This window comes from Ahaetulla prasina, chromosome 12 (assembly GCF_028640845.1).
Source record: "Ahaetulla prasina isolate Xishuangbanna chromosome 12, ASM2864084v1, whole genome shotgun sequence".
In the NCBI taxonomy this organism is placed as follows: domain Eukaryota; kingdom Metazoa; phylum Chordata; class Lepidosauria; order Squamata; family Colubridae; genus Ahaetulla; species Ahaetulla prasina.
In genome coordinates this window covers 21,906,498-21,924,637 of record NC_080550.1, presented here as the reverse complement: position 1 = coordinate 21,924,637, position 18,140 = coordinate 21,906,498, and the positions used below count along the sequence as shown (strand labels likewise).

At 41.6% G+C, this 18,140-nt stretch overlaps 1 protein-coding gene across 2 annotated transcripts in view; it reads left to right on the top strand.

Annotated features, from left to right (window-relative positions):
* SLC12A4 (solute carrier family 12 member 4) overlaps window positions 1–16,659 on the top strand; it is an 80,134-nt gene extending 63,475 nt beyond the window's left edge. For both annotated transcript variants that reach the window (XM_058155468.1, XM_058155469.1), the window contains 10 exons: window positions 20–139; window positions 2,088–2,192; window positions 3,449–3,617; window positions 5,135–5,330; window positions 7,956–8,125; window positions 9,517–9,648; window positions 9,736–9,843; window positions 10,973–11,157; window positions 13,147–13,280; window positions 15,398–16,659. In XM_058155468.1, the coding sequence (XP_058011451.1) occupies window positions 20–139; window positions 2,088–2,192; window positions 3,449–3,617; window positions 5,135–5,330; window positions 7,956–8,125; window positions 9,517–9,648; window positions 9,736–9,843; window positions 10,973–11,157; window positions 13,147–13,280; window positions 15,398–15,489 (1,411 nt within the window). In that variant the 3' untranslated portion in view covers window positions 15,490–16,659. The remainder of the gene's footprint in view (window positions 1–19; window positions 140–2,087; window positions 2,193–3,448; window positions 3,618–5,134; window positions 5,331–7,955; window positions 8,126–9,516; window positions 9,649–9,735; window positions 9,844–10,972; window positions 11,158–13,146; window positions 13,281–15,397) is intronic.
* The last annotated feature ends 1,481 nt before the right edge of the window (window positions 16,660–18,140 follow it).

Below are 18,140 nucleotides of genomic sequence, written 5' to 3'. Positions count from 1 at the left end.
TTGAGTTTTATTTTCTTAGGGCCCTCTCCTTCTTAGGGATGAGTATCTGCCTCGCCCTGATGTTCATCTCCTCTTGGTATTACGCTTTAGTGGCCATGCTCATTGCCGGCATGATCTACAAGTACATTGAGTATCAAGGGTAAGTAAATTTATAATGAAAGTAATTTGATTTCAGGTAGATGGAGGAATAAAATTGTAAAACTGGGCATTTAAGCCCCAACCGGTTCCTTTCTAGACCATGGATGTCCAACCTTGGCAACTTTAATGCTTGTGGACTTTACCTCCTAGAATTCCCCAGCCAACAAGGAATTGAAGTCCTCAGATTTTAAAGTTGCCAAGGTTGGAAACCTCTGGTCTAAACATTTTGAAACTCCAAGGTGTTGCCAGCAAAAGGGCATTCTAAGACTTATATCTAGACAGCAAGACACTTGTGAAGTTCTTGGTGCTGTCTGAACTTGCTTCTTCTCTTGCAGAAAGCATTTCATTACTTGACTATCTAACATCATCAGTGTGAGTGAGTGTGGGATTTGCTTCTTCTTTATATATAGTAACTTGCCCTGTCAGCATTGATAGGGGTGTGAAGAAGACATTTGCTTTAATCGGTGCTTCCCTGGAAATAATGTTTCTGTGGCAGGAGGGGGAGCTAGCATATAGGAACTTTGAAACATTAGAACTCCCAAGGTAGGTAGATCAAAATTTTGAATGGTTACTAAGTGACCAGTCATAAATTGAGGAGTATCACCTGTATTGGATCTCTGAAAAAGAATAGTGTCCTGAATTGACAGGAGCAAAGGATCAACTGTACGGTGATGATACTCGGCTGTACTTCTCCACCCCGAGCCACCCCAACGAAGCTATTGAAGTGCTGTCCTGGTGTCTAGAAGCCGAACGGGTCTGGATGGGGAGAAACAGGCTCAAGCTCAATCCCTCCAAGACAGAGTGGCTGTGGATGCCGGCACCCCCGTACAGTCAGTTGCAGCCGCGGCTGACTGTTGGGGGCAAGTCATTGGCCCCAATGGAAAGGCTGCGCAACTTGGGCGTTCTCCTGGATGGACAGCTGTCTTTTGAAGACCATTTGATGGCTGTCTCCAGGAGAGCTTTTTACCAGGTTCGCCTGGTCTGCCAATTGCACCCCTTCCTAGACCGGGATGCCCTATGCACGGTCACTCATGCTCTTGTGACATCTCGCTTGGATTACTGCAATGCTTTCTACATGGGGCTCCCCTTGAAGAGCACCCGGAGGCTCCAGTTAGTCCAGAATGCAGCTGCGCGGGTGATAGAGGGAGCCCCTCGTGGCTCCCATGTGACACCACTCCTGCACAGGTTGCACTGGCTACCTGTGGCCTTTCGGGTGCGCTTCAAGGTTTTGGTAACTATCTTTAAAGCGCTCCATGGCGTAGGGCCGGGTTACTTACGGGACCGTCTACTGCCACCGATTGCCTCCCACCGACCCGTACGCTCTCACAGGGAGGGACTCCTTAGGGTGCCGTCCGCCAGGCAGTGCCGACTGGCGACACCCAGGGGAAGGGCCTTTTCTGTGGGGGCTCCCACCCTCTGGAATGAACTTCCCCCAGGACTCCGTCAACTTCCTGACCTTCGAACCTTTCGCCGCGAGCTTAAGACACATCTATTTATCTGCGCAGGACTGGATTAGAATTTTAATTTTAAATTTAGTTTTTAACGGGGTTTTTATTATTTTAATTATAATTTTAAATCTGGCCTAATTCAATAAGTTTTTTAATAGTGTTTTTATCTTGTATTTATTCTTGTGTTTTTATCAGGCTGTAAACCACCCTGAGTCCTTCGGGAGATAGGGCGGTATAAAAATTTGATTAAATAAATAAATAAATAAATAAAATAATCTTATGTTGCAGCACAGATTTATTCAAGCCTAAACATAAGAATCTGGTCAGCTAAAGTCGAGTACTAAATTGGCTGCAGATGAGTGTCTTTGGAATTCAGGAGGGTTTGGATTTGGGACTCTTTGTGGCAATGTAATGACTCTAAGCTGATGGCGCATTTAACACTACCCCCAGCTCTACCCGCTCTTCTTCTCCTGTAATTCTGATGCTCTCTTTTTTTACTAGGGCAGAGAAGGAATGGGGCGATGGGATTCGGGGCCTCTCTCTAAGCGCTGCCCGGTACGCTTTGCTGAGATTGGAAGAAGGTCCTCCCCATACCAAGAACTGGAGGTGGGTGCTTTCAATTTTAATGTAAATTTTGTGTAGTTTTTTTTTTTCCCCATGGGGAAGTCAGTGCATTCCTGACTTCGTCACCGCTTCTCTTGTGATTCAAAATTAGATAGTCAGCTTCTGTTTGAGGTCTGATTTTCATGCAGTTGCTAAACTTTGAGGTACTCTGAAGTCATAAGAGTAGAAGTATGGAAAGGGGATTGCCTGAATCACAGAATATTTGCAGCACAAATACGATGCTCATATGAGAGAGGAACCTGTCCCAGTGTATATCGAGGGGGGCTGTGTGGAGAGGGTTTCCTCTTTTAAATTCTTGGGGGCGCTTATTAGTCAAGATCTCACTTAGAAAAACAACACATCCCTGGTGATTGGCAAGGCCCAACAGAGACTTCATTTCCTTAGAGTCCTGCAAAAAAAATCAAGTGGAACTACGGCTGATGACCTCTTTCTATCAGTCCACGATAGAAAGTGAAGTGTCTTCACATACTGCATTACAGTGTGATACGCTGGTTTAACTGCTGTGGACAGGAAGGCATTACAGAGAGTGGTCAAGAAACGGCACAAGAAACCATTGGTTGCCCTCTAACACCACTACGTGACATTGCCAGGTCTCGCAGCTTTAGCAGACTAAGGAAGATACTCAGAGGTGATTCACACACCCTGGTCAGTGTTTCTTTGCACTTCTACCATCGGGCAGAAGACATCGAAGCATAGCCCGCTGAACAAATAGATTTAAAAATAGTTTCTATCCTTGGGCTGTCAGACTCTTAAACACAACCACAATCACTCCACGCACACGCGGAAATGTATGACTAGTTTTTCTTTTTCTTTCTTTTTCATTCTCCCCCAATTACTTGCATAGGGATTATTCTTTATGCTATTTATGTTGTTTGTATTTTTTTGTCATGGATTGCACCAGTGAGGCTAAAACCAATTTCGTTATATACGTGATGTTCAATGAGAATAAAGGCTATACTATACTATATATACTCTATGCCTTTCATGGTGTCTCGGGATACTTAAAAATCAAACCAGTGTCCTCTTTGCATTGGATTTGGCTGCGACCAAACTTTCTGCATGAAACAAATTGCAATGAGTCAAAATGAGCCTGGGGCAAAACACTGAAATAGCTAAAAGTCTCTTGGGGACAGCCAGAAGGGCTGGTCCTCTGCAGAGCGGCTTAATTTATTCCAGTTAGTTTGTTGGAGGGGATGACCTCTGACTCTCAAAATCCACTTCCTTTTCTTCCTTCTTAGACCCCAACTGTTGGTGTTGCTGAAGCTGGATGAGGATTTGCATGTGAAATACCCCAGACTCTTGACATTCGCATCACAACTAAAAGCCGGGAAGGGGTTGACCATTGTAGGGACTGCCATTCAAGGCAACTTTCTGGAAAGCTATGGAGAAGCTCAGGCGGCTGAACAGGTGAGGCTTGGCGAGACCAGGTGTGAAGGATTCGGTCTTCTGGAATCTTGGACCAAAATGTTTATAACGCAACGCTTCCCTCCACTAAAACGAAAATTCAGTGGCAGATCAACCAACCACCCACATAAATTTTATGTGAACTTCTCTTTCATCATTTCAAACCATTCATTATGTGAGCAGTAGCTACATTTTGTGTTGCTGCAATGAAAGCAAGATGTCATTGGTTTATAAGACCGGTTTATTTTTGTTTTAAACATTACTTTGGGTTGGATACGTGTTAGTTAAGGAATTGCGGGGGGATATATAGTTTTTATTTATCAGAAACGAACTGTCAAAGCTACTGCAACCAGATTTATTAATACCCTAAGCCTGTGATGGCGAACCTATGGCATGTGTGCCAGAGGTGGCACACAGCGCCCTCTGTGGGCACGTGAGCCATTGCCCCAGTTCAGCTCTGCCATGCATGCGTGCGCACCTCTCACCGGACAGCAGGGCGCATGCACGGGGCATACACAAATGTGTGGGTTGTATGCAGGGCACATGCGCAGGGCGGGGCACATGCGTGGGGCATCACACTCATTGCATTTTGGGGGTTCAGGCATGCATTCATGCACATGCGCGCTTTGGGCACTCAGTCCGGAAAAGGTTAGCCATATTTTAAGCTCATCTAGGAACTGCCAAAGGTACAGTATTTGTAGTATAATTTCAGAAGGCAAACAGGAACAAGCTTCTATTAATTGATTCTGCTACCACGCTTGGAATACTGCATCCAGTTCTGGTCACCATGAGTCAAAAAATGATGTTTGAGATCCTAGAAAGGATGCAGAGAAGAGCAACAAAGATGATTAGGGGATTGGAGGCTAAACCATGCAATGAATGATTGAGGGAATGAAGTATGTTTAGTCTAACAAAGAGAAGGACTAGGGGTGATTAATTATAGCAGTCTTCCAGTACTCGAGGAGCTGTCACAGAAAAGAGAGGTCAACTTATTCTCCAAAAGACCTCTGAGCAGGATAAGAAGTAATGGGAGGAAGACAATTAGAGATCCAACCTAGAATTAAGGAGACATTTCCTGACAGTCAGAACAATTAATCAGTGAAGCAGCGTACTTCCAGAAGTTGTGGTTGCTCCAGAAGAGACTTGGGTAGCCATTTGTCCATAGGGTCTCCTACTAGAGCAGGGGATTGGACAAGAAGACCTCCAGGGTCCTTCCCAACCCTATTATTCTAGGTTCTACAATCTAATATCATGAGTACAATGCACTTCATTGAGGGGGATTCTTTGTGTAATCTGCATTCAATTAGTCTCTTCCCACCCTATTGCGACTAAATAAATAGTCTTCTTTAAATATACATTGGTTTAAAACCTCTGCACCAGTCGTCATGTAAATGCCAAAAGGTATTTCTAAAATGCAGTTTGATTTATCATCTGTAAAAGGGACAATCTTTGTGTTTTTAATGGTCCTCTGGCCAGCTTCCCATAATGAAGAACCTTGGATCTCTATGGTTGTCTTCCAGACCATCAAGAATATGATTGAGATTGAGAAAGTCAAAGGATTTTGCCAAGTTGTGGTGGCTAACAAAGTTCGTGATGGCATTTCCCACTTGATACAATCCTGTGGATTGGGTGGCATGAAGCACAACACGGTGCTTTTGGGGTGGCCCTACGGCTGGAGGCAGAGTGAAGATCCCAGAGCTTGGAAAACCTTTATAGGTAAGTTCAGAGGATGTTGGCTAGCATCCTTCTTTCTCAAGCTTGACTCAAGCATTGTTTTTTATGGCGAATTAGTAGAGTGTGTAAAACTATTTAGACCAGGGGTCTCCAACCTTGGCAACTTTAAGAGTTGTGGACTTCAACTCCCAGCTTTGCTGGCTGAGGAATTCTAGGAGTTGAAGTCCACAACTCTTAAAGTTGCCAAGGTTGGAGACCCCTGATTTAGACTTGATAATATACAGTAACTGTTCTGCTGCTCAAAAGAAGTTTTGATACTATTGTTTGCGAGGACTTCTGTTGAACATTCAGATTTCGATGATCCTACTAAAAATTTCTATCTGCCTGTAAAAAGAGTTTCCATGTGTAGAATTCTTCCTGTCTTCTGTATCCTTTCTTATTTCATCATTTCTTAATAGTTTTATATTTCTCAAGGAACGAGGGGGCACAGAATGATCTTGGGACATCATGACTAAAACCCACAAAGGGCTGTTCTCAGTTTCAGCCCATGGCAATTATTATTAGTTTATGTGAAGTTTACAATTTTATTTATTTATTTTTTTGGCATAAAAAGTTTTTTATTTTTATTTTTTATAAACATATTTAAATGTACAGTCTCTTATCCATCATTAATCATTCATCTTATCCTTTGACTTTCATTTGTTATTTGTTTGGGACTGCTCTTTTACCATTTCCTCTCCTTTTACCTTTCCTCTACCTCTTTCCTTCTCTTCTTTCTTCTCTCTCTATTTTCCTCATTCCTCCTCTTCTTCCCTTTTCTACTTCCTCTTCCCTTCCCCCATTCCTCTCTTCTTCCTTTTCTACTTCCTCTTCCTTCCCCATTCCTCTCTTCTTCCTTTTCTACTTCCTCTTCCTTCCCCATTCCTCTCTTCTTCCTTTTCTACTTCCTCTTCCTTCCCCATTCCTCTCTTCTATCCCTCTCTCTCCTCCCGACTCCCCTCCTTCACTCTCTCTACTCCTGTCTCCTTTCCCACTCCCTTGTTTCCATTTTCAATTCCATCTAGAATGGTATTAAAGCAGCCCTGATTTTCTATTTAAATATATCTTCATATCAAATTCTTTTTTGCTTTATAATTACATCTCTTCTATCATTCCTTTATATCATTAATCAATCTGTGTATCATCTGGGTACAAGATTTTTTTGTCATCATAATTTTCTTAATGCGTACATTTATCTTTCCTCTTTTATTTAATTTTAACATACTACGACATATTCTTCCCAAAATTTCATTTTTCATTATTTATTGTCTATACTCATTTCCTATCCATTGTTAAAGTTTCCCCCATATATTGTAATACTCTGACTCGTCCTTCCCTTTAATTGCCAATGTCAATCTATTCATTTCTGCACATTCCAATATTTTCTTAATTACCACTCCCTTTGTAGGATTTTTTTCTGCTTTCCAATTTTGTGCAAATACCATTCTTGCCGCCATTATTACATTATTTTTATTTATTTATTTATTTGTCAAACACAACAGTATATATAAGTATAAGCATGAAATAACCATACGAATTGGATACAATCAAAGGGAACATTAGGACAGGAACAGTAGGCACGCTGGTGCTCTTATGCACGCCCCTTACATGTATAATCAAGTATATATTTTATTTCCTATACTTCTCTGGTAAGATATTATTTTATGATCAATATTTGGGGTCTCAAGAAGAGCAAAGACTGAGAGAGGAAAGAGATACAACTTTATTCTTAAGAGCTATGGAAACTACTGTTTATCAAATTAGGATATTATTTTGAGTAACTCAGATTTGTCAACATGGATTGACTGCAATGATAGATCAGAGTTTCTTTGGGATCAAGGACTTCGCTTAGATTTTCCTGGTAGAGCCAAGGTGCAAAATATTTCTTCTGTCCTAGAATTACACTCTTCCTGATTAATAGCATTGCCAATTTGAAATTCATGCAATGTTGTTTTTGTGTCTTTAAAATATTTGTTAAGTTTACCAGCTATACTGTTTTTTTGTTCTGTTTGTTTGGAGGCAATGCACCAAAATTCTTCAGTCCTTTTACCTACCTCTTAACTTTGTGCAACCTACTTGTCACTCTGTACTCAACAGGGACTTGGTGGTGACCATTTCCTTCCAGTTCCGTCCTTCTTCCACTAATCTCAACCAATCAGGAATCATATCTACTGTATATACTCTTAACACTCTCGTAACGTGATTGTAATCTTCAGGAGGACAAAATGGCACATTGTTAATAATTTTAAAATCAACGTATCTCAGAAGATATATTATAGAATGTGTCCAAAATCTAGGAGCATGCCTCCCATGGCATTGAAATTTGGCAGCATTGTGGCTGCTTCAGTGTTACTGTACCATCACAATTAGTGACATTCATTTCAATGCTCCCCAGCATCTACGAGGAACAATGGGGAAGGCAGCAGGAAGTCAAGTCTCTCTTCATTCCACTGTATTTTTGCCCACCCATTCACGGTGATACTGTTTCTCTGTATATATAAGGAAATATGTCTAAAACAATGACCAGTGCATAGTGGGTTGTCTAGTATGAGATATAATTAAAGTCCAGTTCTGCAGCCAACCAGATTTGACTCTCAGCAACAATGTCTTTCCTCTTTTTAATCTCAGACACCGTCCGTTGCACAACGGCAGCTCACCTCGCCTTGCTTGTACCAAAAAATGTGTCCTTCTATCCCAGCAATCATGAGCGTTACAATGAAGGGAACATCGACGTGTGGTGGATCGTGCACGATGGAGGCATGTTGATGCTGCTTCCATTTCTCCTCAAACAGCATAAAGTAAGAATGCTTTTCATCCTTCTGCCTCCTAGTCCAGCCCCCTTGCTCAAGCAGGAGATCATGTACTACTTGTATGTTATTATTTTGGGTTATAGTTCCCAAAAAAGAGACTCATTTTATTGTAATGAGAAGTTGGTGATTCCCCACCCCATCCCACATAAACAGACCAGACTAGATACCTTACTCATCCGTGTGGCCCACATTTCAGATGATTGATGTGGCTACCTGTGGGTGGGGAATTGGGAATGATATGTGACTTGTGACCCACGCACCTGTACAAAGACGGTTTGCATGGAAATGTTGGTGTTTACCAAATGCTGATCAGTTTGTAGTCTTGTTCTTGCTTACATACAAATACATATACATAATATATAGAAACTTGCCTTTCCAGAGGTATATTTTAGTTATTAGGGTTTTATTTCCTGCCTTTATTATTTTTATAAATAACTCAAGGTAGCTAACATAATCCAACACACCTTCCTCCTCCTATTCGTCCCACAGCGTCAACCTTGTGAAGTGAGTTGGGCTGAGAGAGTATGAATGGCCCTAAGACACCCAGCTGGCTTTCATGACTGTTGTGACTTAGGCTTCCCAAAAGCACGAAGTCGGCTTCTTGTCCCAATTAAACCCCTTTTATTTAGTTTAAAGGGAATTCCTCTCCAGCAAAGTCCGGGTCAACAGTCTTTGAAGAGATTTCACAACTATAGACCTTTATCAACTTGGAGAGCTACCAGGCCGATTTCTTCCAAACGCCACTCTGTAGCAGACAATACTTGGCAAGAAGTCAGGAACAGATCTTCACTCTAATGAATTGAACTAATTGTCTCCTGCAAACTCCCTTCCCCTATCACTCCTCTTTATTCCCTTTGGGAGGGGCCATTCATTGTCCACCTGTGGCTTTACTCCTGAGTCGACCCTTGCTCCTTAGCTGTTCCCTTCTCCTGGCAGCTCTGCGCATGCACACACTGGGAACAGGCTCCAGCTGTTCTTCTGCCCCACTGATGTCCAACTCCAAAGGCAGCTGACAACTGTCAGACAGCCCTGGCCCCATCTCTGCTTCTAATGCAGAGCACTCATCAGAGCCTTCCCCAGACTCCAGGACTGGCCCATGTTCCTCCCCAACCTCCTCACTCTCCGAATCTGCTGCCAGATCTGCTGGCCGCTGGCAGGTCACAACAATGGCTAAGAGGGGACTTAAACTCATGGTCTCTCGCTTTCTAGCCTGGTGCCTTAACCACTAGGCCAAACAGTCTCTCATGCTGCATATATTTGTACACAGTTGCATGAACCTGTCAAATAACCCTTATATAAAAGCATGGTTTATCAATTTTGTTGAACTCTGGCAGAGAGGACTGAACATTTCTGAGGGGATAAAGTTTTTGCCTCTGCAGGTTTGGCGAAAGTGCAAAATGCGAATTTTCACCGTGGCCCAGATGGACGACAACAGCATTCAAATGAAGAAAGATCTGGCGGTCTTCCTTTACCACCTCCGAATTGAGGCTGAAGTAGAAGTGGTGGAAATGGTAATGGACTTCTCCTGTCCTTCAGGGGCTGGTCTTTGTATTGTGAGCCTGGTTCCAACATGGTCCAAACATTTTCCCTTCCTTTAGCAAAACAGTGACATCTCAGCCTACACTTACGAACGGACCTTGATGATGGAACAGAGGTCTCAAATGCTGAGGCAGATGCGGCTGACCAAAACAGAAAGAGAGAGGGAGGTATGTCTTCTAGTTGCCCTTGCAAAATGATGGCGGAGTCACCATCAGTTGGGTTCCAGATATGATTATTTTGAAGCAAGGATGGCAAAACGAACAGGCTGTAAGATTTTCTATAGGCAGCCATTGAGGCAAGCCATGGAGGCATCAAAAGGATGTCCTGCACTGTGAGATATTGTAAATCCTTGTACAGAATTGAATATAACAATAAGCCACGCAAAACCCCATATAAAACGCAATCCTGCCCCTGTGATAAGGGTGCCACAGTAACCACAGCTCATGTTGAAATGTCTATGGAGATTCTCAGTCATCCAGGTCACGGTTGTCCCAAAGGTGCTTTTTCCAAGAGGCAGCTGGACTTTCAGGTTTTTCTTTGAAGACGTTTTGCTTCTCATCCAACAAGTTGAGAGCTTGAGAAGCGAAACGTCTTTGAAGAAAAACAAGAAAATCCAGCACCTTTGGGTCACAGCCTAAGTTCTTCTGTATTGCCTGTTCTATAGGGACATTTATCTTCAGTTGATTCCCTTCTTTTATTTAAATTTCCAGGGCACTCTCATAACTTTTATTTAGATAAATATCTTTCTCTAAAAGTAGCAAAATTTTACTACGATATGTGTAAGCTTTGCCCCCAAATGGTTGCTAATAATTCCTGTTGTTCATTTTATTGATTATATTTTTATTGGTCATTGGCTGAAAAGACATTCTGTCTATCTGACCTGGTTACACTACCAATCAGTCGTGATATTTTGCTCATCCCAAGATACTTCCAATCAGGGGTGAAATGCTACTGGTTCGTAGCAGTTCAGGCGAACTGGTAGTAAAAAAGTACAGTTTCCAACAATCAGCTGTGCCGTGCAATTTATGTTCACTAGAAAGCAGCAAATCTAAATTGCACGGCACAGCTGTTCCCCCCGCCCCCCAGCTGTTCTATTTACCTTAGAAAAGGCTTCTTAGGCCTTCCTTTTCAGCGCTGTGCAGTGAACTATTAGCAGACCTTGGGGGCTTTCACCACTGCTTCCAATCTGTGTCCCATCAGTGATTCTCCAAGCAGACAACCCAACAATATTTCCCATTGGAATAGCGGGATACTCTCCTTTGGGGAACAACCATTTCCCACCATTTGTTCTTCTAGGCTCAGCTGGTGAAAGACAGACATTCGATCGTAAGATTAGAGAGCCTTTACTCCGATGAGGAAGATGAAGGGGAAGCAATCCCAGAAAAGATCCAGATGACTTGGACAAAAGCTAAACACGACTCCGAGAATCAGATCGGAAATAATGTGGTGGAGAACTTCAGAGAACTTATCAGTCTTAAACCGTAAGCATCCAAGATCTGTGCTGGAATTGTTTTGTTGCTTTGACCCTACATTCTACACTTCTGTTCCAGTTTCCAAAATTCTAGCTTAAGAGAGGGTGTAATCTGTATTTATTGAAACATGTTACCCACATGTTCCCAGAAACACCAGCAGTGGCTCTTTCCCTGATCCGAACAAGTCCTTAAGATATGTTCTCTGCCCTGACAAGGCGTATCCTGAGCCAAGAATCTGGTTACGTGATTGGGGCGATTCTAAATGTCAGCTGGGGAGTAGACCCACCTTTGAGATCCTAATTTCAGATGGCACTGTGCCTGCTAGTTAAGAGCCTTTGCCAATTAGGATCTATTTATTCTTAGGGCTTTGTGATCCTTCTAAGGATAATAGCTTTGTCGTATTTTTCAGTAATTGTTTTCAAAACACCATTTAGAATGTTATGTAAGACAGAGGGAGGCCTTCTCTAAATTTCTGATAGTCTTAAAATGATCTTCCCCTTTCCTCTTCCTTCTCTTCCTCCTCCTGTCTTCCCTCCCCTCCCTCCCTCCCCTTCCTTTCCCATCGCAAACTGCCTGAAGTTGAGAATCTGAAGCAATTCTTAATTAACTCCATGCAACCAGGAAGTGAAAACTGTTTTTATCCCATCTCTACAATAGGTTATTATGATTCATTCCTGCTCGTTTACTTTTCTTCATCTTTATAATCTGCAGTATTAATGTTGGCTCCGTACTTCCTGTTTTTTTCAGTGGCGAAGTTTAATGTTGGTTCATATATAGTATCCAATCTGTGAACATACATACACACACACACACACACACACACCCCACCCTTAATTAAGAGCAGTGTATGCATTGGAGCTGATTCTTCTTCCCTGTTGTGGTCCATCAGCAGCCTACAGAGCTGGCAATGGAGTCGGACAGTGATCAGGCTGAGGTGAAGCCAGGGTCATCGGGAAGTGAGGTGCGGACTCCAGAGCCTCCAGAGACTGATAGTAGTGAGGCAGAGGAACAGGAGGAGCCTGTTCCTAATGCATGCATGGGAAGAGCTGCCAGAAGGCAAGAGCAGCTCAAGCAGAGAGGACAACTTGGGAGTAGGGCCAAGAGATGATTGGCCCCTCCCATAAGGCTTAAAGCAGCCCAGCACCAGCGTTTGGCCTTTGCCGGAAAACAACGTTGTAGCTGCATCTTCTGCTTTGTCTATGTCTTTGTTTTTGTGGCTTCTGGATGTTTGACAGGAAGGGCCTTTGGCAGTTTGCCTAATTGGACCAAGGTTTGCGAAATAATTGAGGAATTTGTGTTGGGAGGCATTTGTTTTACTTCGAGTTGAAGGACCCTGGGAATGAAATAATTCCCAGCTGTTCGAATAAAGTTTGTTTTTTCACAGACTGAGTTTATTACTACCTACTTGGGCCTGGGTCACAACATTCCCAACACATGAAATGGAAAGAACTGTTTTCTGAATCATTTTCTATATGTAAATGGGATGGAATACATTATTATAATTATCATTACCATCATCTTTTGAACTTTGTTTTGAATGTACAACTTTTGACATCTGAGCAAGTTGTTGGGTTTTGTTGTTGTTGTTTTTTTGTTTTGATAGGATGGAACACACACACATAATGATAAATAGATATCACTGGAGGCAGAGAGGCATCCCAAAACAATGTGTGTGTGTGTGTGTGTGTGTGTGTGTGTGTGTGTGTGTGTGTGTGATGTGTTGCTTTCAAGACAATCTTGATTTTTGACAGTAATTGCCTGGACAAGATTCTTAAGTTTTTGTAGCAGCGTTTTCAGAAATGGTTTGTCCATCTCTTCTTGTACTGACAACTGAACTAGCGTGACCAGCCCAAAGTCACCCAGCAGGCTAGAACTCATAAGTCTCCTAGTTTCTAACCTGGCACCTTTAGCTGCTACATTAAACTGGATGCCAACAATGTTTCTTGGGGTAAGCAATTTTCCTCTTGTTGATTTCTATGTGATTTTGACCCCCTCTAGTGATCAGTCAAATGTCCGAAGGATGCACACTGCTGTGAAGCTGAACGAAGTCATTGTAAATCGATCCCACGATGCCCGGCTTGTTCTTCTCAACATGCCTGGTCCACCAAAAAACATAGAGGGGGATGAAAACTGTATCCTTTTCAATGTAATCCATGATTCCATGTAAAATGTGTAGAACCCTCTGAATGTAGAATCTTCTGATGGATTCATCTAAATATGACTCCTATTTCTTGGACTCTTCAAGAGCCCAAAATGTAATTGGAAAACAATCCATTTTCCTAAGAAAAACAATTCATTTTCCCAATAACATAGACCACAATTCAGGGTGGTGCAATCTTTCCTTGGTAATTGTTATTTATCTCTTACAATCTGATTTACACACTTAAAGCTGCTCCAGGAAAGTATCACTTCAAATATAAAAATGCCATGCAGTAAATGTTAATTGCAGTTCAATTTAAGTTGCACTAAGTCGCGCCCCCCCCCCCCCCCCCACATTTCATTGCATGGATATATAACAAAAATGTATTTGAGGTTCAAAGGAACAAAACCCAACAGAGACATAAGAAAATGGTTCTCCACAGTGAAATTCAGGCCAGGGGAATTTTTTAAAAAAATTATAGGATTCCAGAATTCTGACAAATGTTAACAGCAATTATTCTGTGGCTTTCTCACCTGGGGCTGATTTTCCAAGTGAATTGTTGGTTTTAGATAGCGTTAAGAGTTTCTTGCAAAATTCAAATCCAGAAGCACACACAGATAACCGATTCAGCAGGATTCATCAACTTTTCTTTATATACATAACAGATGAAGTAAATTTTACAATACCAATAGCAGAGTTCTTTCAACGTGGTAATAAATAATAAATAAATAAAATAAATAATAAATAAAAAAATTATATTTGATAAGATACCGATTCCAGAATTCTGACAAATGTTAACAGCAATTATTCTGTGGCTTTCTCACCTGGGGCTGATTTTCCAAGGGGCGCGTTTGACCTCGGCAAACAAGCTAAGCCCCGTGTTTATGTCTCTGTATCCAATCAGAGAACAACAGGAGCATCTGATTGGCTGTCCAAAACCCTTGTGACACGAGCCTGTCGGAGCCATCTTTAGTGTGGGACTGCCAGTACATGTGACTGCGCATGCTCCTCCCTTTCAAGGAGAAAAACGCCTGAAAGAAAGTCGCGTGGGGGGGGGGGGCGAAAAATGTTTTCTTCTTCCTAGGGGGGCATGACAGAAAATAATTGAGAAGCACTGATCTAAAGAGAGCTTCCTCTATGCAGTTAAGCTTCTGCACAGACTCAGTTGCTTAAACCATGCCCAGACTTCAGATTTATGTTTGTTTCCAAATAAGTTTGTTTCATTGGCTGAGCCTGTTGCCATGCTTTTTCATTGGCTGACCTTGTCTCCATTTACTCCCCATTGGCTGATTTATTCCAGTCCATGAATATTCATACTCTGACAGATAGTCTTCAGGTACATGTAGCAGTTTAATAACCATCACTCTCACAGCTTGCAAAGACAACTTGTCAAATGTAACCAGCTGTGTGTCATCGCAGTTTCAAAGCTTGATGTTATCAAGATCCAGCAGATTGGATCATCACCGAGTTCCATAAAAGGCAAAAAAAATCCCTTCGTCAGCACCTTCAAATGTTTTGCATGGGCTTATTTTATGAATACAGGTAATCCTCGACTTGCGACCACAATTGAGCCCAAAATTTATGTTGCTAAGTAAGACATTTGATAAGGTAGTTTTGTCCCATTTTACGGCCTTGCTTGCCACCGTCGTTCAGTGAATCACTGCCATTGTCAAGTTAATAACATGGTTGTTAAGTGAAACTGGCTTTCCTGCTGAGTTAGCTTGTCAGGTCATAAAGGGATCACACAACCCTGGGACACTGCAATTGTCATAAATACAAATCAGTCTGAATTTTGATCACATGACCACAGGGAAGGATATTGTAGTAGTCGTAAGTGTGAAACCTGGTCGTAGATCACTTTTTTCCACTGTCGTCGTAACTCTGAACAGTCATTAAACAAACTGTTGTAAGTCAAGGACTACCTGTATATCTGCCAATGTTTTAAATTGAATAGAATAGAATAACAGAGTTGCAAGGGACCTTGGAGGTCTTCTAGTCCAACCCCCTGTATTTGCAATTTCAGAATATCTGTTCGGCAGGCATGTTTGACATTCCATTAACAGTTCCATATTCTGCTGGCATTTCTTCTCCTTAACCCTTCTGATCCAGACATGGAATTTCTTGAAGTTTTAACGGAAGGTTTGGAGCGAGTATTGCTTGTTCGAGGAGGTGGCCGCGAAGTCATTACTATTTATTCCTGAGCCAAAAAGATCCTCTCTAGATCCTCTATTTTACCTGCTTCGTAAGAAAGGACATTCCAGATGGAGAAGCCTTTGACTTCTCTTGCTTTCTGTTCCTCGGTTTCACAGGTGTGCCCCCCAATACACTACAGACGTGAACGCAAATTCCAGTGAATTCTTCCATTTGCCATGTATCTTGAGTGTTTCTGCCAGGGAGATGCGTTTAATCACAAAGGCTGGGCTGCCAGTTTGCTTCTTGCTTTTCTATTCCGACAGATTTGTGTGCAGTTTCAATGCAGAAGGTTTTCATATGTTTTTTTTTTCCAAAAACCAAGTGCAAAATTTTTAATGTGTGGACTTTGCTAACGGAGGACTGAATTTGTTTATTAGGTAACAGGATTTAGAACAAACCAATTTCTCCGTTAGGATTTAACAGGGACTTTTTATAGAACTGCTAGGGGTTTTTTTCCCTGCTTATTATTTTTTACATGAAAAGAACCCTGTGGTGTTTTTAAAATGTGTTGCGTGTATAGTTTTTGTAAACCCACCACAGCCACAATTTCAGTGTTGGATAAGAATTTATACTTCACCGGTTTGAAATTATAACACTAGTTTCTTGCAGTGTTATATACAAAACTGGGGGTCTCGGATTAAAATAGACCCTCTATGACCTATTTATATTTTTCCTATTTATTGATTAGAATCAGTGGCAATAAAAATATCACCTAGAGCAGGGGTCTGCAAACTTGGCTCTTTTAAGACCTGTGGACTTTGCTTTGCTGGCTGAGGAACTCTGGGAGTTAAAGTCCACAGGTCTTAAAAGAGCCAAGTTTGCAGACCCCTGACCTAGAGTAATTTGTTAAGGTTGTATTGCTGCACTAAGAGAGCCTGCTGGCAGCTAAATTTGCAACTGTCGCTAGAGGTTTTCTTAAGGGGTATTTTTTAAAAGTTTACTGCTATCTTTGTTCTCTTCCAAACTGCAGGCAAATATATAGGTTATCCAAACGTGTTAAGTACACCATGTGCTCGCTACAGTTTGAAGAGTATACATATTAAAGAAAGGACATTTTATACTCGAAACTTACAGCTTTTAAAATTAGTTTTCACATCCATTCATTTGTACTTATTGATACAGGTCTGTATCTCTCTCTCTTTTTTTTTCCAATAAAACATTGCATACTTTTGAATCTGTATTGCATGACCCGAAGTGAATGGAACTCTTTACCATGATTAAGGTAAGTATTTCTGCCATATGATTTAGCTTGACCTCTTCCCTAACTAGTTTGACTCTTACTCTAGAAGAATCTACAGCCCATTGGATAAAAGCTGTGGGACAAACTGGGATGCCAGTTGCCAGTTGCCATGACTGAGCCTCAAAGTTTGCCTGTCTCAAAGGCTCGGACGTCCTATCGCTAAACTGTTGTGTAACTTCCATTATCCTTGTCCTTTCGCTAGAAGACATGAGGACTGTATTCAAAAACATTTTTGGACCACAAAGTTGGGGAGAGCTGATAAGCTATTCAATCTTTCTGGTTGGTTGTATTATTAAGAGATTATATTAACAGTTGTCCAATGCAGTCATTAACTATACAGTCTTCTTCAAGAATATTTAGATTCTTGATGTATATATATCAAGTGATATACAGGTCTGTCTATCTATCTATCATCATCTGTATCAGTGGTAATCAACCTGGTCCCTACTGCCCACTAGTGGGCGTTCCAGCTTTCATGGTGGGCGGTAGGGTTTTTTTCCGATACTGAAGCACTTCCCTTTTTTTAATTTAATTGACTTTTTTAAAAAAAATCATAGCATTATTTAAAAACATTTTCATTAGGTTTTCATAAAATTCCCCATGACAATTTAAATTTCTGAAAATATACTATTTGTATTGCCCACGCATAAGTTTAATTCATGTTACGTAAGTGAAACTAAATGGCGCTATAGTGAGACCGCAAACAAAAGAGCTTTGTCCCAGAATAGCTTGCGCATTTCTCTCCACACCACCCAGCTATAACAGACAAGCAGAGCTAGTAGCCGGCGCCCCCCTTAAACCCAATCCACGATGCGTGAGAGGCATGCGCAGACGATACACGCCGCATTACTGTGGAACCGGTGGGCAGTTAGAAAATTTTACTACTAACAGAGATACAAAAGTGGGCAGTAGGTATAAAAAGGTTGAATACCCCTGATCTATATCTATCTCTACCTACCTACCTATTTATCATTATCTAGCCTGTCTGTCTATCTATCTATCTAGTCTGTTTGTCTATCTAGTCTGTCTGTCTGTCTATCTATCTATCTAATCATTTATCCTCTATCTATTATCTGTTATCTATATCTACTTACCTACCTACCTATTTATCATCTATCTAGTCTATCTGTCTATCATCTATCTAGTCTGTTTCTAGTCCAGGAGTCTCCAACCTTGGCAACTTTAAGCCTGGAGGACTTCTGGGAGTTGAAGTCCTCCAGGCTTAAAGTTGCCAAGGTTGGAGACCCATGGACTAGTCTGTCTGTCTGTCTGTCTGTCTATCTATCTATTTCTATCTATCTACTCTGTTTCCCTGAAAATAAGATCCTGTCTTATATTTTTTTGAACCCCGAAATAAGTGCTTGGCCTTATTTTCGGGGAGGTCTCATTATTTTGGGGCATGTAGAGCAAGAAGTGGCT